This window comes from Nakaseomyces bracarensis (assembly GCF_045282275.1).
Source record: "Nakaseomyces bracarensis strain CBM3 chromosome Unknown Scaff13_0, whole genome shotgun sequence".
In the NCBI taxonomy this organism is placed as follows: domain Eukaryota; kingdom Fungi; phylum Ascomycota; class Saccharomycetes; order Saccharomycetales; family Saccharomycetaceae; genus Nakaseomyces; species Nakaseomyces bracarensis.
The window spans coordinates 2,501,344-2,524,531 of NW_027263959.1; the positions used below are offsets into that span (position 1 = coordinate 2,501,344).

The window sequence follows — 23,188 nt, forward strand, 5'->3', positions numbered from 1 at the left end:
TGTGTATAGTATATCCGGTTTAGGAAGTGCGTTAATTTTGTTTGTTTACACAACAGATTGCTTTTTTTTCCCCTGTCTACAGCACACTCTGAGTATAATGAAGGATGATAAATAAAAACATCTCGGAACCGTCTTTTAAATCTCTTTAACCTACTCCTTACTTTTCTGAGTAGATCAATACCGACTTTCCTTAAATGGAATACTCCGGGTAAGAGATGACGTATATTCCAGTAGAAACCGGTACGACTGTTTTTCTAAGGCCTTGAGCTTTTCTGCTGGTGAGAGAAACGAAGAGAAGACTTGCTTTTATACAATAGTTGTACAGCAATACAGCGAGACAATACAGTAATACAATAATACAGTAATACAATAATATAGTAATACAGTAATACAATACAGAAAGACAGATAGACAGAGACAGTACTGTGATTGCTTACACAGCACAGCGACCATAGCACAGGGACGCAGTACGGGTTTTTGTATGATGAAAAATTATTTTTTTTTTTTTTTTTTTGGGTTTTTTTTGGGATTTTTTCATCTTCAAAAATTCCCTCAACTCATATATAAGCAAGCTACTTATTCGTTCTTGTTTATTTCCTCCAATTGTTTTTTTCTTGCTAAGGATGAAGAATAATAAACTTATTTTCACAAAAAAATAAATAAAATAAATTAAAATACAAAGATGTACACAACTCTTCCAGGTGGTGTTATTTTGGCCATTATTTTGGGTGGTTTGGCTGCTTGTATCGTTGTTATGGTTATCCTATACAACAAATGGCAAGCTAGACAAAGAGCTTTGAACAGATTTTAAAAATCTAAAATCCTTTAAAAAAACTTCTTTGCCTTGAGTCGGAATACTCTTTTATTAAAAGAAAGATAAGAGTTTAAAAGGGCATACCCTTTTTTTCACTTCCCTTTCTCTCCTCTCTTTCTTTCCTTCTATAATACATTACGTTTTTTTTTTTCTTTCTATACCTTAATTTCATATAAAAAAAAAACAACAACCAAATATATTAATACTATAATATATAACTTTAATTTTAATTTTAATATTAATTTAACTTATATTTTTTTTGACATCTATATATAATCGGACTTATTCCAGGGCTCGACGCATGAATTTTATTGTGTCGTCTAGATTGTTCTGTACTTCAAGGGCTACTTTCCATTTATCACTGCCACTGGGTTCATTCATCAGACAATCTGTAATACTCCGTTGTAACGCTAATTGAAACTCAGCTATACTCCGCGGTGTCTCATTCTTTATACTGCCTACATCTAACCTGCGCCTCACCACACCTGTGTCCTCAACCATCTCTCGGCACATCTGGTCTAACACTGTACGCTTGCTCTGAAGTCGGTTCAACACTGTGTCCCGATACAGATTCAATAACTTCTCCTTCTTACGATTGTTACGTATGCTGACATCAATGTCATCGATCTCTTTGCCAACCCGGCGCCGGCAACTGACACTCAACGTCTCTATCTTGCCAGCGACACTATCGCTCCCCGAGTCACTCACATCCGACTCAACTCGTAGATACTGAACCACTAACTTCTCAACACAGGTCCGATCAGGTACATCCATGAGAAACTCTACAAGTGCATTGTTCCGCAACACCCGCATCACATTCTCTACTGTAACCTCCACCCCTTCACATCGGAGCAAATGGCTTACCTGATACACTACCAACGTCTGTAACTCACTCATTTCCTCTCCCTTCACGGCTTCAACTTCCTTAGATCTTTCAACCTCTCTTCCAATTGTTTGTTCCTAAGCTTGTCTTGTTTTTTTTTTTTTCACTTCATCATTTTTTATTATAATCTCTTATTTCTATATAAAAATCAAAAAAATGTAAATTAATTTGGCAATAAGGAACCCATTCCAACTGGAAACATAAAGTACGAAATTTTTTATTCATAATGTCAGTGCCACATTTCCCTATACACAGAGACCAGCGGGACAACTTCCATGACCTTGCAGCGTACGATCTCTCCGTAGACCTCGAGTCCATCGAGAAACAGTTCGACAAGACCCTACTACAACTAGTGGACTACATAGACATGCTGGACGAGCCAGCACTCGTACAAGCAGTAATAGACCTCAACGAGAGCTACCAGGACCTATTGCAACAACAGGCACAGGCGGCACAGTGCGACGCTGAGCTCGATGAGATCAAGAAACGGTACTTGCAGATCTCAAGCGCCGCCACACCAGTAACAATAGACACGGTGAGGGACTACATCGACGGAACAACGCAGATACAGTCTTTACAACAGTTCTACGACGATACCCACCAGGAGGACTTCAAAAATACAAGAATCTCAAATAACAGTAACAACAAGAGGAAGACCCGGGGATCAGCAGCAACGTATGGCGCTCCATTGAGCACCGAAAGACTGCTGACAATCCTGCCGTACATAATAGACGACCCTACGTGCGTGGTACCTGACGACACCGAGACAGAGGAGACTGAGGACGACATCCAGATAGAAGGTGGGAAAATTGAACTGTCTTGCCCAATTACCTGCAAACCCTTCGAGAACCCAATGATCTCCAAGAAATGCGGGCATGTGTTCGACAAGGAAGGTATACAGATATACTTTAACACTCCAGACAAGAAGAAGTGTCCTCAGGGTGCCTGTGGCCACGAACTCACAGCGACAGACTTCAAACCGGACCAAGTAATGCTCCTCCGATGCAAGGTAAACAAGATGAAAAGACCAACTACAACAGAAAACCTCGACACATTGTGAGATTGCGTTCTAATTAAGAAATATCAACCGTATTGACCCATGTTCCGATGACCCGAGTCGAGCTTAATTGATGGTCATCACTATGGCTTCATTCCTAATTTTTTTTATGCTGACAAAGTAACTGTGGAGAGCTAAAAAGGGAAATGGGATATTGAAATGAGCACTAGGAAAAGGGAGTGTCTATAAAAAGGACCTTGCCACATAGACATAGGTAATATATAAACTCGAACTATTACGGCAAAAATCAGGTTTTGCGTGAGTTTCTTTTATATTGCGTCATTGAGTCTAAAAGAATTGGATAAGGAGGTACTTGGATAGAATGTCTGATAATATACAACATTCTAGAAACATAGCATTGCTGTTGAAACATCAGTATGATGTACAGGTTGTGTTTGGTATTGTTGGTATCCCTGTAGTGGAATTTGCACAGGAGTTGCAGGAGGTAGGGATCAGGTTCATCGCATTTCGGAACGAACAAGCTGCGTCATATGCGGCTTCAGCTTACGGTTATTTGACCGGGAAACCAGGCGTACTATTAGTGGTGGGAGGACCAGGTGTTATACATGCTTTAGCAGGTGTATACAATTCTGTGAACAACAGATGGCCATTACTACTCATTGCAGGTAGTGTTCCCACTGATGAAGTACATAAAGGTGGATTTCAAGAGATGGATCAATTATCTGCTATGAAACCATTCACCAAGTTTGCTGGTCAACTTACCGGTACGAAACGTGACGCTTCCATCTTGTTTCAAGCCTGGAATAGTGCAATTCAGGGCACACCCGGAGTTAGTTACATAGATTTTCCAGGTGACTTAATTACACAAAGGGTGAAACGAATTGATTTCCATACACATCCAATTGAGAGATTAGCCCCAGGCCCGAATCCATCCAGCGTGGCAGAGATTTCTAGTCTAATTAAGGACCATAAAGAGAAAAACATTCTTGTGGTTATTGGTAAAGGCAGTACCGATGCTTATTCGCAACTACGTCATTTTGTAGAGAAGTTCAATTTTCCTTTTCTACCTACACCAATGGCGAAGGGAGTTATTCCGGATTCTCATCAACTGAATGTCTCTTCAGCTCGTTCATTAGCTCTGAAAAATGCTGACATAGTTTTGGTATTTGGAGCTAGATTGAACTGGATACTACATTATGCAGAGCCACCTAAATGGAATCCGAATGCTATCTTTGTACAAATCGACCATGATCCTGAAACCCTTGGCATCAATAATCCTCAAGGAAATAAATATTGTCTATGGGGAGACATACAGCTAACCGTAGAAGCACTTACAGAATCATTATTAAATCTCGGATTTGACAGGTCTATAGGTATCTCAAAACCATTGGCTGAAAAAATAAAAGCTAATAAGCACAGTCTGGGGGTCAAATTGAATCCTGAAAACTACAATGGTAATCTACCACTCAATTATTATTCTGTATACAGCAAACTCAAACATTTGATTGATGATAAATCGACTATAATCGTTTCTGAAGGCGCTAATACAATGGATATAGCTAGAATATCCTTCGAGACTGATCACCCTAAGAGGAGACTAGATGCTGGCACTAATGCCACCATGGGGGTTGGACTAGGTTATGCTATAGCTTCCAAACTCTGCCACCCCGATATGAACGTCGTTACCATACAAGGAGATTCAGCATTTGGCTTTTCCGGCATGGAAATTGAAAGTGCAGTTCGCTCTAAATTAGGGATAATATTTGTTGTTATGAACAATAGTGGAATATATCATGGGACTGAAAACCCAGATTCATTGGAGGACAATAAACTTCCTCCAACAATGTTAACTCAAGAATGTCGCTACGATATTGTCGCTAATGGTCTAGGTGGTAAGGGGTATCTTGTAAAAGATCTACCTAGCTTAGAAAGAGCATTTAGAGATGCTCTAAACGTTACACAATCCGAGAGGGTACCATGCTTATTGAATGTTATCATTGAACCTGGTAAACAAAAGAAAATAAGCTTCGGATGGCAAAATAAAGCGAAATTGTAGTCGATTTTTTGATCTGACCTAGTTTTTTCTATAAATTTGGGATACCTGCTATAAATACATTTTGCTAATTATTTTTTTTTATGTGTGTTGTTTTTGTTTCTATAGTTATTTTGGTTAAAAGAAGAGTTTAATATAAATTATTTTAGTTTTTAAAACATGTAATATGAAAGAACTATGTACACGATATGTATGTCAGAAATATTAGCATTACAAAAGATGACTTTTGGTAACACCAAGTTTCTGATTATTAAATGTTAGCATGATATGAATAGATATGAGATCATAACTTAGGGTAGGGGAAGGCAATTCCTCAGAATTAAATGCTTTCATGAATGGTTAAAAAAATAATCTCAGAAAAAAAAAAAAGGATACCAAAAAATGATATATCCAGTTTTAGTGGTCCCAATTTTTTCAATATTTGATTAAAGAAGTAGTTTTATTTGGCAATCGAAGCATATCTTAACGGCCTAACCCTTGGCCCAAAGCAGCATTTTGTTCTTGGAATCGTTGACCAACACGCTCACTGTGCTTCAAAAACTTCTCAGAGCACTTCAAAATACAAGATTCTTCTTTACCAGTCAACTTAGAAGAAGTGAAGTCGTTAACACAGTCAGTGAAACATCTCTCAACAAGACCAGAGTACAATCTCATGAAATCCTTCATTTGCTTCTGCTCTACGAGCTTTTGGAATTCTTGTTGTTCCTTAGAGTTTAGTTGGTCCATTGCTGTGTAGTTATTGTTAGTTTGTGGTGTGGTATACTGATATTAAATAAACTGAACTACATATTAAGCATTTTTAATTAAATTACCACTTTCCTCTATAATAAATCATTGATACTTTCTTTCAGCCGAAGGAGGGAACACTCAAAAAAAAAAAATTTTTGTTCAAAAATCGGAATTATCAATCACGTGTTACAAATCACGTGTGCGATCACAACTACAACATATCACCTCGTTATAGAACCTGAATTGATATTCTGCATATGAAATATAGTGCGACAACAATGCTTTAATGACCTATATTCTTCCCATCTCTAATGCTGGGGGTACAATTGTATTACATTTTAGATTAGATACATATTAATATAGAAATGTAATATTTATTTTTTCTTACACGTATTGTATTTAGTTATGGTTTTCTAGTCTTACTCTATTTGAATATCACCATCAGCATCCTTCTTGGAGGTATCGACATCCTCGTCATCACTATCCTTATCCTTTTCATTACCAGCGTTACCGTTGTCGCTGTCATCGCTATCGCTGTCATCGTCATCGCCGTTTACTTCGTTCTTGGCGTATTCAATGGCTTCATCCAGTAAGTCCTTTGGTACTCTCTTATGTAGACCGTTGGTTTCACTATGTGAGCACCAACTTACCTCGAGTTCGAAGTCTTTCTCTTTGTTATCTTCATGGGCCATGTATATGATACGGGCAGCCTGTTTCACGGCCTCGCGTGCTGACATATCTGGCTGTTTGTCCAGCAATTTCTCGAGCTCTGCGTTAGCGGTCTGTCTTCCCTTACCGGTGGCGGCACCGTTGTAACCCCAGTACGTACCACTTGGCTCTAGCATGTATAAGTGAACGCCGTTCTTGTCGCAACCACCGAAGATAGCGGTAACACCGAAGGGCCTCACACTGTTAAATAGAGTGTGTGCCTGGACGTATTGCCCCACACGGTCAGCGAATGCATCCACGGGGATACTGCTATTGTACATCTTCTTGAAATTCTGACTCTCCTCACGCGCCCTATTAACTAGATGTCTTCCGTCTGGGATCAACCCACTGTACACAACACCAATATGTCTGTCCACAGTCTGGATCTTCAGGTTCTTGTTAGGAACCAGCAACTTCGAAGTAATCAACTTCTCGACGGCAAACACCACACCGTCCTTACACTTAATACCAATTGAGGTAGCACCGTTCTCAACAGCCTTGTTCGCATACTCAACTTGGAAGTTCCTACCATCCGGAGAGAAAACACTATTCGAAAGATCGTAACCAGTACCAATAGAAGTCATTATTATATATTACGTTCCCTTTTTACCGTTATTCTTTTTTCTCTTTTAGTAGACTACCTTTAATAGTTATATTCACTAATCCAAAAAAACAAATCAATTGATCAATAAAAACTAAAACAACCTTTAAAACACACAGATATGCCCTAATATTTAATAAATGCATCTATAACAATTAGCTCAAGAAGGGGAGTTGAGCTTATAAGAAAGCACAGCAGTGGGCCCTCACTTTTTTTTTTTTTTGCCACTTTCAGTAGTATATAGCTATACATTACACATGATCGATATCAGAAGATAGTGATAAGTAACTCTTTCGTATATAATGAGATATAAGATACAAGTATTTAAATGTATTTTAGGGTATAGGTTTAGGGTATAGGTTTAGGGTATATGTTTAGGGTATAGGTGTAGGGTTAAGGCCTAGGGTATAGGTTTTGTAATGGTTTTGAGAAGGACAGAAAAAAATAAAAGGGGGGGGAGTAGAAGGAGGGGGAGCGTGGGGTGAGCCGTAGGTCGGATAGGGCATGGCTTGAAGAAACTCACGTACGACTAACACAATTTTATTTCCCTAGAAGAAAGTCGTACAAAATCCAAAATATCCAGATTTGTCGTCGATGATTTGCACATTTTTTTATTAATTAATTAATTCTTTCTTTTTTTTTTTTAGGTTATGCAGGGCGGCCGGAAATTGCAGCGGATAAGGGCTAGAAAGCTCAAAATGAGCGGAAATAGACGCGGAGTTGGTTGAGCACACAAAACGTAAATAGGAAGTAAGAAATAGGAAGTAGGAAGTAGGAAATCAATTCATCAAAAACAGATTATGACATTTGTTATAATACCTAAATATATTTTTTCTAGATAAGCACATATACAATAACCGAAGGCTTTTATGCTTGATTAAATAATATATAAATTGAGAAGCAAAAATGTATATAGAAGCATATGTAAATATTCTATAAATAATTATTTATTTTATACACAGTCTAGTATTTAGAATAACAAGATCAACAAAAAAAATACTAACAACCAAACAATTCTTTGATGGGATATATTGATAGTTTTCAAGACACATTTTTTGTGGATATTTTAGAGTTTTGTGGTGTTGTAAAGTTAGGTTCTGAATATTTAGATATATATTTACCCAATGGTGTTCCTACTGCCCCGAAACCTGATGAGATGACCAATTCGGATGGTTCCGAAACAAATTCTGTACCCAACAGGGAACAAGACTTGGAAAAGACTCCGACCACATCAAGTTATACTAATAACAACAATGAAATGATGAATAATAAAGATGGAATGGTAGCAGAAGTAGATGATCCGTTTTTAGTTGATTTCATTGGGGAAAAGGATCCTAGTCATCCATGGAACTGGTCCTTTGGGAAAAGGGCATTTGTTATGACACAACTCATGTTACTGACATGTATAAATTACATGGGTTCTTCTATCTACACTCCTGGACAAGAACAAATTCAACACGAGTTTCATGTCGGACACGTAGTAGGCACATTGAATTTGTCCGTATACGTGTTGGGTTACGGTATAGGACCTATCGTCTGGTCTCCCTTATCTGAAGTTAGTGCAATTGGAAGAATGCCGCTATACATGGTCACTTTCCTACTTTTTACGGCCTTACAGGTTGGATGTGCATTGGTTAAAAATATAGCTGGATTGGTGATTTTGAGATTTATTACTGGTATACTATGTTCTCCAGCACTAGCTACAGGTGGTGCTACTGTAGGAGATATATGTACCCCTCGGTACGTGCCTCGATTCCTGGGCGCTTGGGCCGTTGGTGCAGTAGCGGCTCCCGTTTTTGCACCAATCTTAGGCGCTGCTATGGTCGATGCCAAAGACTGGAGATGGATATTTTGGTTACTGCTATTCATGTGTGGAGCAACTTCAATTATCATAGGGTTTTTCTTCCCAGAGACATCTCATCAAGCTATTCTTTATCGAAGGGCCAAAAGACTAAGGACATTGACCGGTGACGACAGATACTATACTAAGAGAAATATGGAAGAAAAGGCTGAACCATTAAATGAATTTATAAAAAAAACTCTTTGGAGGCCATTTAAAATGATTGCACTAGAACCAATACTTCAAGCGTTCGATATTTACCTAGCGTTATGTTACGGTGCTTTCTACTTGTTCTTTGAAGCGTTTCCAATTGTATTTGTGGGAATTTACCATTTCACCTTAATCGAGGTTGGTTTGGCTTATCTAGGATTCTGTGTTGGATGCATATTTGCTTACATATTGTTATTATTTTTTCAAGAGAAGTTTATCAGAAAAAAGTTCCTAGCAGGAAAGTTCAAACCAGAGTTATTTCTGGTATTGGCCATGTGGATTGGATGGTGCTTACCGTTTTCCCTGTTTTTCTTTGGTTGGACAGCACACATCCATTGGATTTTACCAATGGTTGCCGAGGTGTTCTTTGTATTAGCTGTGTTCAACTTATTCCAAGCTACATTTTCTTACTTGGCAGTCTCATACCCGAATTACGTAGCGTCCGCGTTTGCAGGGAACGGTTTCTGTCGTGGTGTTTTCGCAGCTGCATTCCCACTGTTTGGCCAAGGTATGTACAATAACCTAAGCACTAAAAGGTTCCCAGTCGCTTGGGGATCATCTTTAATCGGGTTCATCACTATCGGATTGTCTTTAATCCCATTTGTACTATATAAATACGGACCAGCATTACGAGCAAGGTCTAGATTCCAATAAATATAATTTTTACTATCTTTAGCTAATTAAAGTATATACATTAATGATAAGTATTACTACTAAATACCCTCCAGGAGCTGTTAAAATTGTTAAAATTCAGAGGTTATTGTATATCACCAATTATACATGAGTTAAATATAATAAATTTTTAAGTTAACTTCGTATGCATATATATAAATGTTACACACTATTTTAACCTTGAAAGTATAAGATGCAGTTTTTTTTTATAAGATAATAAAACTCCACATATGTACAGATCTCATTCAAATATGCGCTTTTCCGGTAGTAGAAATTTGCGTTCTTACTAATGTGTACATGTTGTGTGTGAACGAACCTGCCCCTCACTTCCAAATGTTTCTAAAACCACTATGCTAAAAGGCTTCCTACGTCACCATTGCACGGCGGGGTATGAGATCCAAAAACCGTTTAAAATTTTTCTTTCTTTCTTTTTTTTGGCCTCGAGATGGGATGCGGACAATGCCGGTTTTTTTCTTTTTTTAATTCTATTTTTTTCCGGAAAGCAAGATCTCTCTTTTCTTCTTCAGTACGTGGTTTTGTTAGGGGAGATGGAGAGAAGACTGTTTTTTCTTCTACTTTCTTTCTTTTTCTTATATGAATGAATTAAGAGATGCTGTACCATTAGAAGGAGTAATATCTTATCCTTACCTAATATAAAAAGGTGACATATTGTTTCAACATTTAAACTAAGAAAAAATTTTTAGTAAGAAATATTATTTACGAGTTAAAAGTCAATATACTTACTATATAAATATACACTAACGAGTCTTCTTGATTAGTTTCATGCAGCATAATTTTCTACCAAAATTTCGCTTGAAAAGTATTAAATATATTGAAACTAGGTAAACTTATATAAAGTCTATTGACTTACTGCCTTGAAGAAAGAAATATATTAGAAGCCATCAACTTACATTTTTTCTGTTTTTTCTCATATAATGACATATTTCTCCACATTTAGAGACACTCTATTTGTAGATGTCCTTGAGTGGTTAAATCTTGTTAAGAATGAAGAGGAACTCTTGGTTGAACTTGAATTGAAGTCCTCTAGTTCGAATGGTAGTGCAGTTGAAGCAGTATACGAGGAGAATATTACTAAGGGTAATGGTGACGCGGGGAGTGATATGGAGAAGTCCCTTACAGAAATTGTCTCGAACTCTACATCTTCTATAGAAAGTGGGGAACCCGACCCTTATTTAGTGACTTTCACTGGGGAAGACGATCCCTTGATCCCATATAACTGGTCCTACACCAAACGTGGGGCTGTGATAGTACAGGTTATGCTTTTGACTTGTGTGAACTACATGGGGTCATCGATCTATACTCCCGGTCAAGAAGAAATACAGAAGGAGTTCCATGTCGGGCACGTTGTTGGTACTCTAAACTTGTCTGTCTACGTGTTAGGATATGGTATAGGTCCTATCTTCTTCTCGCCGTTATCCGAGATATCAACAATTGGGCGTCTACCCACCTATATGATCACGTTTTTTCTTTTCACAATGCTTCAGATCGGATGTGCCTTGGTAGAGAATATTGCAGGTTTAGTCATACTTAGATTCATTACTGGTATTTTGTGCTCACCTGCGTTAGCAACTGGTGGTGCTAGTGTTGGTGACATTATACCAGCAGAACATGTTCCAAAATTCTTAGGTATATGGTCCATCGGTGCTGTCGCAGCCCCAGTGTTTGCACCTCTATTGGGTGCCTCTATGGTCGATGCCAAGGATTGGAGATGGATCTTCTGGCTATTGTTCTTCCTCTCTGCTGCTACCTACATCACACTAATTTTCTTCTTCCCTGAAACCTCTTCCGATACTATATTGTACCGTAAGGCATTGAGGTTAAGGAAATTGACTGGTGACAATAGATACTACACAAAGAAGCAACGTGAAGAAGAAGCAATCCCAGCAAAGACGTTTTTGATCAATACTCTTTACAGGCCATTCAAGATGATGGTGACGGAGCCAATTATTCTTGCATTTGATCTTTACATTTCTTTATGTTATGGTGCATTTTATTTGTTTTTCGAAGCTTTCCCAATTGTTTTTGTTGGTATCTACAATTTTACTTTAATTGAGGTGGGTCTAGCATATTTGGGGTTCTGTATTGGGTGTTTACTTGCCTATGCTCTATTAATGGTTTACCATGTAAAGGTCGTTAAGAAGGAATTCGCCAACAATACATTTACACCAGAGTCGTTTTTGGTTCTAGCAATGTGCGTTGGATGGTGCTTACCTCTCGCTCTATTCCTATTTGGTTGGACCGCCAGCGTCCACTGGATCCTACCTATGATTTCTGAAGTTTTTTTCGTGCTAGCCACTTTCAATTTGTTTCAAGCAACATTTTCATACCTGGCTGTATGTTATCCAGACTACGTTGCATCAGTGTTTGCCGGTAACGGTTTCGCAAGAGCAAGTTTCGCAGCCGCATTCCCACTATTCGGGAAAGCAATGTATGATAAACTAGCTACAAAAAACTATCCGGTTGCATGGGGGTCCTCACTCATTGGTTTCATCACTATTGGACTTTGGATGATTCCATTTGCACTATACAAGTATGGACCATATCTACGTTCTAAATCAAGATTTAAGTCAGCATAAAAAACGCAATATTTAAGTCGTTTGCATTTTTCATTTTACTTATAATAATCTCATCTCCTCCAAAAAAATAATTTACATTACAATGGAGATAATATGCGCATATTCCATACAAAAAATAATAATAAATAACTTATAGTAGTCGAACAACTGCTAGCAACTTATAGAATCTATACATACAACTTAGTTAATAACTTGATATTATTGAAAAGAAGGTTACAAATGTCCTTGTTTTTTAATGTTTCCAACAAAACGGTTCTTATTGACGGGTTCTTGTTTTTATTTACACGGCATAGATACGGAGAGATAAGATAAGATATTCCTCGATTTAAACAAAGATAACGACAGAGAGAGAAAAAAAGAGAGGAAAAGAGAGAGAGAAAGAGAGAAGGAAAATGTTAGACAATAAAGGATCTTGGCCTTGCAACGTATTGTATATTCCCCTTTTATAATATAGGCCTAATACGGATAATTTCATTTAGAATGTGAAAAACGTATCGTCAACAGAGAGGTTTCTCGGCTTATTGTTTTTTTCTTGAATTTTTTTTATTTGAAATTCCCTTTTTTTGTAGCTTTGTTCCCCTTCTTGTACGGTGAATCCCCTCTCTTCCCTTCTTTCTCCTTGACTGTATAATATAAATAGGGTTTGTATAACAGTCAAAATTATTATAAATAGTATCAATTTCATTCAATACTAGAATTGAACAGAACACCAATACCGACCACTAAAGTTGGAACGTTGAGAATTAAAAAAAAAGATGTCAAAATTTCAGGCACCTACCCTGGTTGGCGGATCAGTAAGGAATATGAGAGACGATGGGTCTGAGACTCCGAGGTCTGACTCAATGGACAGCAATGTGTTGAACCGTCTCCATGACACTGTGTCACACTCTCACCAATTGCAAAGGTTGAAGGATGACTCATACACCTCTGTGGATGATCTGAACAAAGAAGGTGCGTTGCTTACTGACGAGGTAGACCTGGAGCTCAACCACGTCGACGAGAAAGTACAACGCGAGGACGGGGAAGTGGATTTCCACCTGGTAGACCGCAAGCTGAGCGAGAACGAGCTGGAGAAACAGCGCCGCAGGAAACTGATGTTGCTGAAACAGAAACAGAAGACGCGTGAACACTCCGTCTCCACCTCAACCTCGCGTACCAGAGGCGTCGCCTCCTCGTCCTCCCAAGTCTCCCTCACAAACCTCGACGACGAGACCCGCGAAGAACTCGATAGGGTTTCCCGTTCCCAGGAACGCGTCCGTCCCGCATCGTCCTCTGCCATCTCCCCAGTGCGCGGCATCGCAAGCAACATCCCCGGCGCCATCGGGAACATCAACAACACGGCCGACGGCCGCGTAAGGAACTCATACGGTGAGTTCATCAAGAGCACGTGCAACAGGCCACACTTGGCGCGTGGTGACTCGTACCAAAACTCGAGCGACGAGCTGCTCGACCCCAGTGCGGCCGGCGGTGCCACCTCAGATGCCGCTGCAGGGAACGGAGAGAGACCAGGCCGTTCGTCCTTCAGGAGACGTCTGTCCACCGAATACCTACGCTCACTATCCCGTTCCTTGAGTCGTGACCCTAACGCCCATGGGCAAGGCCAAGTCCACGCCCACGGCCCTGCCAATGCACAAAGAAGCAAGAGCAAACCCCCTACAGGCGGCAGCCAAGTGATAGGCAAAGGAGAATACATCGACTCCGTCTCGTCTGACCGCGGCAGCCTCTCCAGCACCAGATTCGACATCCCCCGCGACGGCGACGAAGACGACGCCCTACACATAGACACCTCTACAAACAACTACCCGATCTCCCAAGCCGAACTCGCACAGGCCACCCTCGAAGAGTTCGACGAGGAAGAAGAAGGCGCCCTCCTCGACGACCAGGGTAACGAAGAACACTCACGTGACCTCGAACAAGCTGCCATCAAAGAGGAGTCGTGATGGCAAGTGTTAACGTCTCTATTTATTTTTATGCCCTATTTTTATTTTATTTATTTATCTATGTCTTTCGAAAGATGTTCTCTTTTAGTGTTTGCTAAATTTAGTAAGAAACAAATAACCCCGCCATGTTTAGAAGGTGGGGGTTGTTTTCGTTTTTCCTTTGTAGTTCCTAAAACGGAAGGAGAGGTGGGCCACTAGGGAATCCCCAGGCAAGAAAAGCGTAAATCATCCCCCTCCCCTTTTTTTATATATGTATTTTTTCACCTTTAGTGATATTCAATATTCAATATTGTTCCTTCTACGTGGTCTGTGTGGTACAATGTACGATGTACAACATAGAGAGAGGGGGCCCATTAAGAAGCTTTCTAATTGGGCACTGGTGAAGAGTGAGCCCTGGCATAACGATTTGTAGATTACAAGGACAATGCTATCCCTTCTTGAAGAAGGGGTATGCTATTGTAGAGTATGAATAGGATTATAAAGTGGTAAGGGGGACAGGAGATGGGAGGGGGAGGAACACAATTCAGTTCACTTTCAACAAGGGAAAAAGAAAAAAGAGTTTCAATTGGAGGAAGGGATTGGATTGGGAAGTGGGGATAGACATAACGAAATGTAAAATAATGTAAAATATATAAAAATAAAGGGATTTTTTTTATAATTATATAAATTAGATTAGAAAGAAGGAAAAAAAAGTAATATCAAATTGTTAAAAGCCCTTTCTCTCTCTCTTTCTGTCTCTCTTTATCGAACATAACAAACTAAATCAAAACAACAAAAACAACAACTAAATGTCTAGGGATTTGAAGAACAATCTTCTCTTTGAAGTGGCTACTGAGGTTGCTAACAGGGTTGGTGGTATCTATTCTGTGTTGAAGTCGAAGGCTCCTGTTACTGTGGCTCAATACAAGGATAACTACCACCTTTTGGGTCCTTTGAACCGTGCTACTTACCAGAGTGAGGTTGACATATTGGACTGGAATGACCCCGCTACGTTTTCTGATGAGTTGAAGCCTATCCAACAGACTTTGCAGAGCATGAGTAGCCGTGGTGTGAGGTTTGAGTACGGTAGATGGTTGATCGAGGGTGCTCCAAGGGTTATCCTGTTCGAATTGGACTCTGTGCGTGGGTACCTGAACGAATGGAAGGGTGACCTGTGGTCTCTAGTCGGTATCCCATCCCCAGAGAACGACTGGGAGACGAACGACTCAATCCTGTTTGGTTACACCGTGGCTTGGTTCCTAGGTGAACTGGCCCACCTGGACACTAACCATGCCATCATCGGTCACTTCCACGAGTGGCTTGCTGGTGTCGCTCTGCCATTGTGCAGGAAGAGACGTATCGATATCGTCACTATCTTCACCACACACGCTACTCTGCTTGGTAGATACCTGTGCGCTTCTGGTGACTTCGACTTCTACAACAGTATCGAACATGTCGACGTAGACCACGAGGCCGGGAAGTACAACATCTACCACAGGTATTGTATCGAGAGAGCTGCAGCACACTCTGCGGACGTCTTCACTACTGTCTCGCAGATCACTGCATTCGAAGCTGAACACTTGTTGAAGAGAAAACCAGACGGTATCTTGCCTAACGGTTTGAACGTTGTCAAGTTCCAAGCCTTCCATGAATTCCAAAACTTGCATGCTTTGAAGAAAGAGAAGATCAATGAATTCGTTAGAGGCCACTTCCACGGAAGTTACGACTTTGACTTGGATAACACTATCTACTTCTTCATCGCCGGTAGATATGAATATAAGAATAAAGGTGCTGATATGTTCATCGAGGCGCTGGCTCGTCTAAACTACAGACTAAAGGTCTCAGGCTCCAAAAAGACTGTCGTGGCTTTCATTATCATGCCTGCTAAAAACAACTCATTCACTGTGGAAGCATTAAGAAGTCAAGCTGTTGTTAAGTCGTTAGAAAACACTGTTGATGAAGTTACCAGATCTATCGGAAAGAGAATTTTTGACCATGCTATGAAATACCCACATAATGGTGTTACTAGCGAGATGCCAACCAACTTGGATGAATTGTTGAAACCTTCTGATAAAGTGCTATTGAAGAAGCGTGTATTGGCATTAAGAAGACCAAATGGCGAACTTCCACCAATTGTTACTCACAACATGGCTGACGACGCTAACGATTTAGTCCTAAACCAAATAAGACACGTGCAATTGTTCAACAATCCAAGTGATAGAGTCAAGGTCATTTTCCATCCTGAGTTCTTAAATGCTAACAACCCAATTCTAGGCTTAGATTACGACGAATTCGTCCGTGGTTGCCATCTAGGTGTTTTCCCATCTTACTACGAACCCTGGGGCTATACTCCAGCTGAGTGTACTGTTATGGGTGTCCCATCTATCACCACTAACTTGTCTGGGTTCGGTGCTTATATGGAAGACTTGATAGAAACTAACCAAGCCAAAGACTACGGTATCTATATTGTAGACCGTCGTTTCAAGTCCCCAGATGAGTCTGTAGAACAACTAGTCGACTACATGGAAGAGTTTGTTAAGAAGACTAGAAGACAAAGAATTAACCAAAGAAACAGAACGGAAAGACTATCCGATTTGCTTGACTGGAAGCGTATGGGCCTAGAATATGTCAAGGCCAGACAATTGGCTCTACGTAGAGCCTACCCAGAGCAATTCAAGGCTCTAGTAGGAGAGGAATTAAGTGACTTGAATATGGACAGTCTATCGGGAGGAAAGAAGTTGAAGATTAGCAGACCATTGAGTGTCCCAGGATCACCTAAGGATGTCAGATCGTCAAGTGCTGTGTACATGACCCCAGGTGACCTAGGTACTTTGCAAGAGGTCAATAACGTGGACGATTACTTCAACTTAAGTATGGGTAATGAGAATGATGAACAAGGTGACGAGAATTAATCCAATTTTTTTCTTAACTGAGAAATATCGTTTTGTAACTCCTCACCTTTAATTCCTATTCCAATTGTTATTCTTTTTTCTTACTTTTGTTTTTCTACAACTTTGTCACAAGTTATATCTTAATACTAATGATCACCTTACCATATGTCATGCTTTTTTCCAAAGAGTACTTTACTAGTCACAAAACACTCATGCTGTTCCTTTTTCTATTATTTTTTTTCTTCTAACACTTTTACTTTAATCTTCCTTAACCCCATTTATGTTTATTTTTATAGTCATGGATATAATATTCTAGAAAGTATACATTACAATTTATTTGATTTCTACTGATTTTAATTTATATTTCTCACATATGATAACTTAGGACATCATATATAGTATTTATAATATTATTATAATATTATTATAATACACACTATTAAGCTTAAATATTGGTGTAAATCATTTTATCCCGCATTGGTAGGCGAAAAGGCGATTCGGGAAAAATTAAGGTGGTCGTGGCAAAGGGGGGGCTTTTTAAGTAACTTGATTAAGTAGTTGATTCAAATTCTCGAAAGGTCTAACATTAATACCGTTAAGCTGGAATAGAATAACTTGAAAATAATAAACTATACTCAAAAATAACAAACAATGAGTGAAGAGGGTATTCCTGAAATCAGAGAGCCAGAGCACGTTCAAGGGCATAAGGTGACTAAATTGTTTAACAAGCTCAGTGGACAACCGGACTCCTATGTGAGCAAGTCTAACTACGTCTTTGGGAAGACATTGGGTGCTGGTACATTTGGTGTGGTGAGACAGGCGCGCTATATTCCTGCAAATGAGGATGTCGCTGTGAAGATTCTATTGAAAAAGGCTTTGAAGGGCAATGACGTGCAGTTGCAGATGTTGTACGAGGAATTGTCTATTTTGCAGAAGCTAAAGCACCCAAACATTGTGGAATTCAAGGACTGGTTCGAATCAAAGGACAAGTTCTACATTGTGACACAATTAGCTGTCGGTGGTGAGCTTTTCGATAGGATTCTTGCGAAGGGTAAGTTCACAGAGGCCGATGCCGTCAGTATTACATTACAGATACTGAGTGCTGTTGACTATATGCATTCTCAGAACATTGTACACCGTGATTTAAAGCCTGAGAATGTGTTATACATTGACAATACGGATGACTCAAAACTGGTTATCGCGGATTTCGGTATCGCAAAGGAACTGAAGAATAACGATGACCTAATTTTCAAAGCCGCAGGATCTTTGGGGTATGTTGCTCCTGAAGTATTAACTAATAACGGTCACGGTAAACCATGTGATATATGGTCTATTGGTGTTATTGTGTACACTTTGTTATGTGGTTACTCCGCTTTTGTAGCTGAAAGCGTTGAAGGCTTCTTAGATGAATGTACTCAAGGCAAATACCCCGTTACATTCCACCAACCATACTGGGACAATATATCTGATGGTGCTAAGAACTTTATCTTAAGAGCTTTAACACTAGATCCGGAAAAGAGACCCACTGCTAAAGAGTTGATACTGGACCCATGGATCTTGGAGACTAAGGATGTTCCTGGAGCTGCTAATATCCTACCAGAAATTAAGAAAGGTTTTGATCTTCGTAAGAAATTGCGTGATGCTATTGAAATCGTAAAATTGAATAACAGAATTAAGAAATTGAGAAGCTTGTACATGATAGACAATGAATCAGATACTGATTTACAAGAAAATGTGGCAACGCAAGCATTTAATACTCTAACGAGTTCATTAAATGATTTGAGAATACAATCTCAGAAGGGTATGGGTAAAGGTGTGGATAGACTAAACATAGAACAGAGGAGAATAAAATCGGTCTTGACGCAGGATACATTTGCTCAAATTGTAAGAGCAGCAACTAAAAATAAAGAGAGAATTTTGGGTGATAGAACTCCTTCTCCTAATCCAAGCACCAAAAGTACATCTTCTACTCCACATCCAAGCACCAAAAGCACATATTCTACACCCTCTTCTACTAATAACTGACCATATTCCATCAATTCCTACTTAGATGTGAGTAATCATTCGCAGTAACATATATATATATATATACATACATATATTACTATAACTAACTGAAAAAAAGAACTCTGAACTTTTATTGGATTGTTTTTTATCGCTCAATCGATAAATAAACCACACTCGTATATTTTTATAACTATACAAGCAAGTTTGAAATTTAGAAGAAATGATTTTGTATATACATATTGCGAACCTTTAGATATTTCTCTGCTTTCTTCTTTTCAGTCTTTCAGAACGCGATTCAGTTTGATCTTCTATAATACTATTGTCATCATATTCAAATTCATCATAATTGTCTGTTCCTTGAGTGGCGAAATCATCTTCATACTCACTGGCACTATCTACTTCAACGTCATCACCATGGTATGCAAAAGTGCTACGTAGTCCGCCCCGAGTTCTCAATCGTCTAACATTTTTATCATCATTGGGTTTCTTGTTTCTAGCGTCATCTAATTTGGTACTCAATTTTGACCACTTATTTACAGTATCAGCTATTAAATTCATATCTCTCTCCAATGGTTGACCTTGTCCAAAACTCAGAAGTTTTTCGCTAAAAGTTGAAAGTTCATCAGGCCCGTTAGCCAGTTCATAATAATATATGCCTTCCGTAGTGTCATAGTTGTTAACCATATCATCCAGTAATTTTATCTTATCAAAATATATTAGCTTAAATCTAGAACTTTGTTCCTTTAATTCATCAACCGATCTATCCACCAATCTTTCCTCCTTATATTTATAGTATCTTATAACTTCTTCCACTGATTCAAATGTCTTTAATTCCTTCATGAACTCAGTCTTGTAAGTACAAAGCCTTGGTAAATAAATCTCACCAATATTTTTAGTTCTAGCCAACAAACCCTCCAAAGCTCTTAGCTTATATTTCTCATCTTTGTAAGGATTAGTCAATAGATCATCTATAATTTCATTTTCGAATATCTCTTGCCATTTTTTGTAACACTTGACATCAATTTGTTCATGTGATGAAGAAGGTTTTCCTGCAAGGAGAGCTGTTTGATGAGCAGTTTGTATATCTTTAAACACTTCGAATTTCCTGGCATAGTTGCCTGATGTATAACTATGCCTCCTTTTCCAACGAGTTTCGTATTTCTCTCGTTCCATTTTACACAAATTAAAATATTCCTTTTCAATCTCAGCTATTGATTTCTCTGTGAACCTAGGAGCAGAAAAAGTTGTGACCGCAAACCCAGTCTCGTCTCTTATGTGCGATAACCTGAATATTTCAGAGCTTACTGATGGTGCATATGAAAAAGTCCAATCCACAAGACAGCTCAAAAGAGTTAATCTGTCAGCGGGCAATAGGAGAGTTAAACCCAAAGAAGACAGTCTTTGTGTGTTTATAGGATTTTCTTCTGGTGTCAAATATCTCCATTCTAATGGATAGCCCCATTCCATGGTAGTAGATAATGTTCTCACTCTTGAAAACATCTTTGCATATGGACGATTGTTGTTTTTTAGTTGCGCCATGGTGGGAGGGGTGAAAACGATTGATTTATTAGCAGGAGTGGATAACATCTTTAACAGTGTATATAAGATGAGATCCATCTTATCCTGAAGTAACTGTAATTGTTCGTCAGTCATGTTTTCATTTACAACAAACCCTAAACCCTCTTCAATGTCCTGGAATGATAAGTTGGTAATCGAAGGATCAAAGAAATAAGTTAACTTATCTATCAGTGACATGATTTTCATAATCTTTCCTGCATATGGTAGTGGTTTACTTCGTAGCAATGAAAAGAGTTCATCGTAACCATCCTCTAAATTATGATAAGATTCTAGATCATATGTTTCACTAGCAATTGGTACATTCGAGGACCATATGCATTCTGTTAATGGCGATACATCAACCTTCTTCGTTGCTCCTGAATTAGTAGAGCCATTTCCATTTATAGCTTGTTTCTTAACTCTACGTTCTTTATCTGGGATTGTAGATGTAGCTGGGGTCTTCGAATCATGGCTCACTCTTTTATTGTTCTTCTTGGATTCTTTCTCGCTTACAATTTCCAAATCCGCTTGAGTATCAGCATCGCCTGAGACACCTATTGGCTCATCGTTCTCTTTTATTTCTTCATCAGTAACAATATTGGCAGCTGTCTTACTATCATTGGCAGCTGTATTTGGCCCAACTACCTTTATATTGCTGAAATCGTCAAAAGTGAGCTGAACTGCTCTTTTGGCAGCACTTTTAGCAATCTGAGTTGAATTAGCAGGCATTATTACAACAAAATGTATGTAAACTGTCTTGAGTTTAATCGATGATTTTGTTTAATACGGTAGATCAGATTACCTCCAATTTCAATATTGATCTTTTCAGTTGCCTATTTTTTTCTTCCTTCTCTTGTAGTTATTTGAACTTGTAGATAAGTTAATTGTAACTTATTTTTTACGGATTAAAAGAAATGAGTCTTTATTCACTTTGTATTATTTACCACTGAATACAACGCAATCGAACGGCACAGTATAGTCTTTAATTAAAGAACTCTATTCGTTATTCTTTTCAAATGGCTGAGCTAAAGAGAAAAAAACTTGATCAAGAACGATCCACCTGATTCTGTATTGAATGTGTACTAAACCATACAAGGAGCAGGCATGTAGAACATATATATCGACCATTAGAATTCATCGGAAAGATTTAAGGCCCGCGAAAGGTGGTGATGGATGGGCCCACGTACTGATACCTATGCTAAAATACGAATACGGTCAGGTGCTACTATAGCTCTTTAAACGTAAACCACGTGATACGCTGATCATGTGATTTACCCGTTTACCTGCACAAAAACCGGGTGAGCATCCCTCCGCCAATTTTGAACAGTGCCTGATTAAGAATCATAGATATTAAAGTCACTACGAGAGTTATTAATTGTTTTTATTTCCTTTATAGATGTACAGTGTGAAAGGTTATAATAGACTAATTTATTTTCCTTTTGTTGCTTATTACTGGCAGTCTAGTTTCCAAAAAAAAAATACAAATACATTGTTGGCAACCTTCGATTTTTAAGGGGATAATACAAGATATCATCATTAAGTACTCGCTATTTAGCAGAAATACCGTAACAGGAATATGTTTAGAGATAGAACCAATCTTTATCTGTCATATCGTCGGACTTTCCCGCATCATAGGCGGGTTTCTATGACTCGGTTTAGAGACGAACAAGATAAAAGTGTTGAATTTGATGTTGACAGCGAAGCTTTTCCAATGGTTGAAATGGATAGTTCCAAAGGCGCAAATACTTTACCTCCAGTATTTATAGATGTTGCACAGGACATTGATGAGTATCTCGGAAGAATAAGAGAACATATGACCAAATTACACAAATTGTATCAGAAGAATTCACTTCCTGGATTTGAAGATAAGACTCATGATGAAAAAATAATAGAAGATCTGAGTTATCAAGTAATTCAGCTTTTTCAGAAATGCTATAATACTATGAAAAAATTGAAAAGGATTTTTGATGACCAATACGTGGACGGTAAAAGGTTAAATAGAGGAGAACTAGTTATCCTTGACAATGTACAGAAACGATATGCTGATAAGATTCAGGTGGAAAGTAATAAATTTAGAGTATTACAAAATAATTACTTGAAATTTTTAAACAAAGATGATCTGAAACCAATTGGTAATTCTCTGAGAAATAACAGATCAAATGCAGAAACTAGGAATGCGAACGATACAGCCTTGCTCGAAGAAACCGAAGTCGGTGGTATCAATGCCAGAGAACAGCAGGAGATAGAAGATTATTCCAGGATGACTTTACAAAAACAGAAAACTGGAACTGCTACTGAGAGCTTTTTGAGGGATCGCGATGAAGAAATCACAAAACTTGCTCAAGGTGTTCTTGAAGTAAGTACAATATTCAGAGAAATGCAAAGTTTGATTATCGACCAAGGAACCATTGTCGACAGAATCGACTATAATCTTGAAAATACTGTCATAGAATTGAAGTCTGCACATAAAGAACTCAACCAAGCAACCAGATACCAAAAAAGAACACAGAAATGCAAAGTGATACTCCTTTTAACACTCTGCGTAATTGCTCTTTTCTTCTTTGTAATGCTCAAACCACACAGTTCGACAAAAATTGTACATGATGCTCCACAAACTCCAACAGCACCTCATGCACCTCAAGTAGACGATTTCCACGATTCAATGAATGTTGACACATAGGCTCTTAAA

General features: G+C 38.7%; 12 protein-coding genes across 12 annotated transcripts; 8 read left to right on the top strand and 4 right to left on the bottom strand.

Moving 5' to 3' along the window:
- Positions 1-1,096: 1,096 nt before the first annotated feature.
- Positions 1,097-1,711, bottom strand: EAF5 (Eaf5p; the record flags this gene model as incomplete). The annotated part of the gene is made up of 1 exon (XM_071055299.1): positions 1,097-1,711. One exon carries the CDS (start codon positions 1,709-1,711, stop codon positions 1,097-1,099), a length of 615 nt encoding a protein of 204 aa, XP_070909992.1.
- Positions 1,712-1,923: 212 nt separating this feature from the next.
- MMS21 (SUMO ligase MMS21) lies at positions 1,924-2,757 on the top strand (the record flags this gene model as incomplete). The annotated part of the gene is made up of 1 exon (XM_071055300.1): positions 1,924-2,757. The coding sequence occupies one exon, from the start codon at positions 1,924-1,926 to the stop codon at positions 2,755-2,757; it is 834 nt and encodes a 277-aa protein (XP_070909993.1).
- Positions 2,758-3,076: 319 nt separating this feature from the next.
- On the top strand, positions 3,077-4,771 carry PXP1 (putative indolepyruvate decarboxylase family protein; the record flags this gene model as incomplete). The annotated part of the gene is made up of 1 exon (XM_071055301.1): positions 3,077-4,771. One exon carries the CDS (start codon positions 3,077-3,079, stop codon positions 4,769-4,771), a length of 1,695 nt encoding a protein of 564 aa, XP_070909994.1.
- A 459-nt stretch (positions 4,772-5,230) lies between these two features.
- TIM9 (protein transporter TIM9) lies at positions 5,231-5,494 on the bottom strand (the record flags this gene model as incomplete). Its single annotated transcript, XM_071055302.1, has 1 exon — positions 5,231-5,494. One exon carries the CDS (start codon positions 5,492-5,494, stop codon positions 5,231-5,233), a length of 264 nt encoding a protein of 87 aa, XP_070909995.1.
- Positions 5,495-5,916: 422 nt separating this feature from the next.
- On the bottom strand, positions 5,917-6,789 carry PRE10 (proteasome core particle subunit alpha 7; the record flags this gene model as incomplete). The annotated part of the gene is made up of 1 exon (XM_071055303.1): positions 5,917-6,789. The coding sequence occupies one exon, from the start codon at positions 6,787-6,789 to the stop codon at positions 5,917-5,919; it is 873 nt and encodes a 290-aa protein (XP_070909996.1).
- A 1,038-nt stretch (positions 6,790-7,827) lies between these two features.
- On the top strand, positions 7,828-9,510 carry RNJ42_05140 (MFS transporter; the record flags this gene model as incomplete). Its single annotated transcript, XM_071055304.1, has 1 exon — positions 7,828-9,510. One exon carries the CDS (start codon positions 7,828-7,830, stop codon positions 9,508-9,510), a length of 1,683 nt encoding a protein of 560 aa, XP_070909997.1.
- Positions 9,511-10,463: 953 nt separating this feature from the next.
- RNJ42_05141 (MFS transporter) lies at positions 10,464-12,125 on the top strand (the record flags this gene model as incomplete). The annotated part of the gene is made up of 1 exon (XM_071055305.1): positions 10,464-12,125. The coding sequence occupies one exon, from the start codon at positions 10,464-10,466 to the stop codon at positions 12,123-12,125; it is 1,662 nt and encodes a 553-aa protein (XP_070909998.1).
- Positions 12,126-12,880: 755 nt separating this feature from the next.
- On the top strand, positions 12,881-14,065 carry RNJ42_05142 (uncharacterized protein; the record flags this gene model as incomplete). The annotated part of the gene is made up of 1 exon (XM_071055306.1): positions 12,881-14,065. The coding sequence occupies one exon, from the start codon at positions 12,881-12,883 to the stop codon at positions 14,063-14,065; it is 1,185 nt and encodes a 394-aa protein (XP_070909999.1).
- Positions 14,066-14,853: 788 nt separating this feature from the next.
- GSY2 (glycogen (starch) synthase GSY2) lies at positions 14,854-16,956 on the top strand (the record flags this gene model as incomplete). Its single annotated transcript, XM_071055307.1, has 1 exon — positions 14,854-16,956. The coding sequence occupies one exon, from the start codon at positions 14,854-14,856 to the stop codon at positions 16,954-16,956; it is 2,103 nt and encodes a 700-aa protein (XP_070910000.1).
- A 630-nt stretch (positions 16,957-17,586) lies between these two features.
- Positions 17,587-18,960, top strand: CMK2 (calmodulin-dependent protein kinase CMK2; the record flags this gene model as incomplete). Its single annotated transcript, XM_071055308.1, has 1 exon — positions 17,587-18,960. The coding sequence occupies one exon, from the start codon at positions 17,587-17,589 to the stop codon at positions 18,958-18,960; it is 1,374 nt and encodes a 457-aa protein (XP_070910001.1).
- Positions 18,961-19,191: 231 nt separating this feature from the next.
- On the bottom strand, positions 19,192-21,228 carry ESC8 (Esc8p; the record flags this gene model as incomplete). The annotated part of the gene is made up of 1 exon (XM_071055309.1): positions 19,192-21,228. One exon carries the CDS (start codon positions 21,226-21,228, stop codon positions 19,192-19,194), a length of 2,037 nt encoding a protein of 678 aa, XP_070910002.1.
- An 847-nt stretch (positions 21,229-22,075) lies between these two features.
- On the top strand, positions 22,076-23,179 carry TLG2 (t-SNARE syntaxin TLG2; the record flags this gene model as incomplete). The annotated part of the gene is made up of 1 exon (XM_071055310.1): positions 22,076-23,179. The coding sequence occupies one exon, from the start codon at positions 22,076-22,078 to the stop codon at positions 23,177-23,179; it is 1,104 nt and encodes a 367-aa protein (XP_070910003.1).
- Between the last annotated feature and the right edge of the window lie 9 nt (positions 23,180-23,188).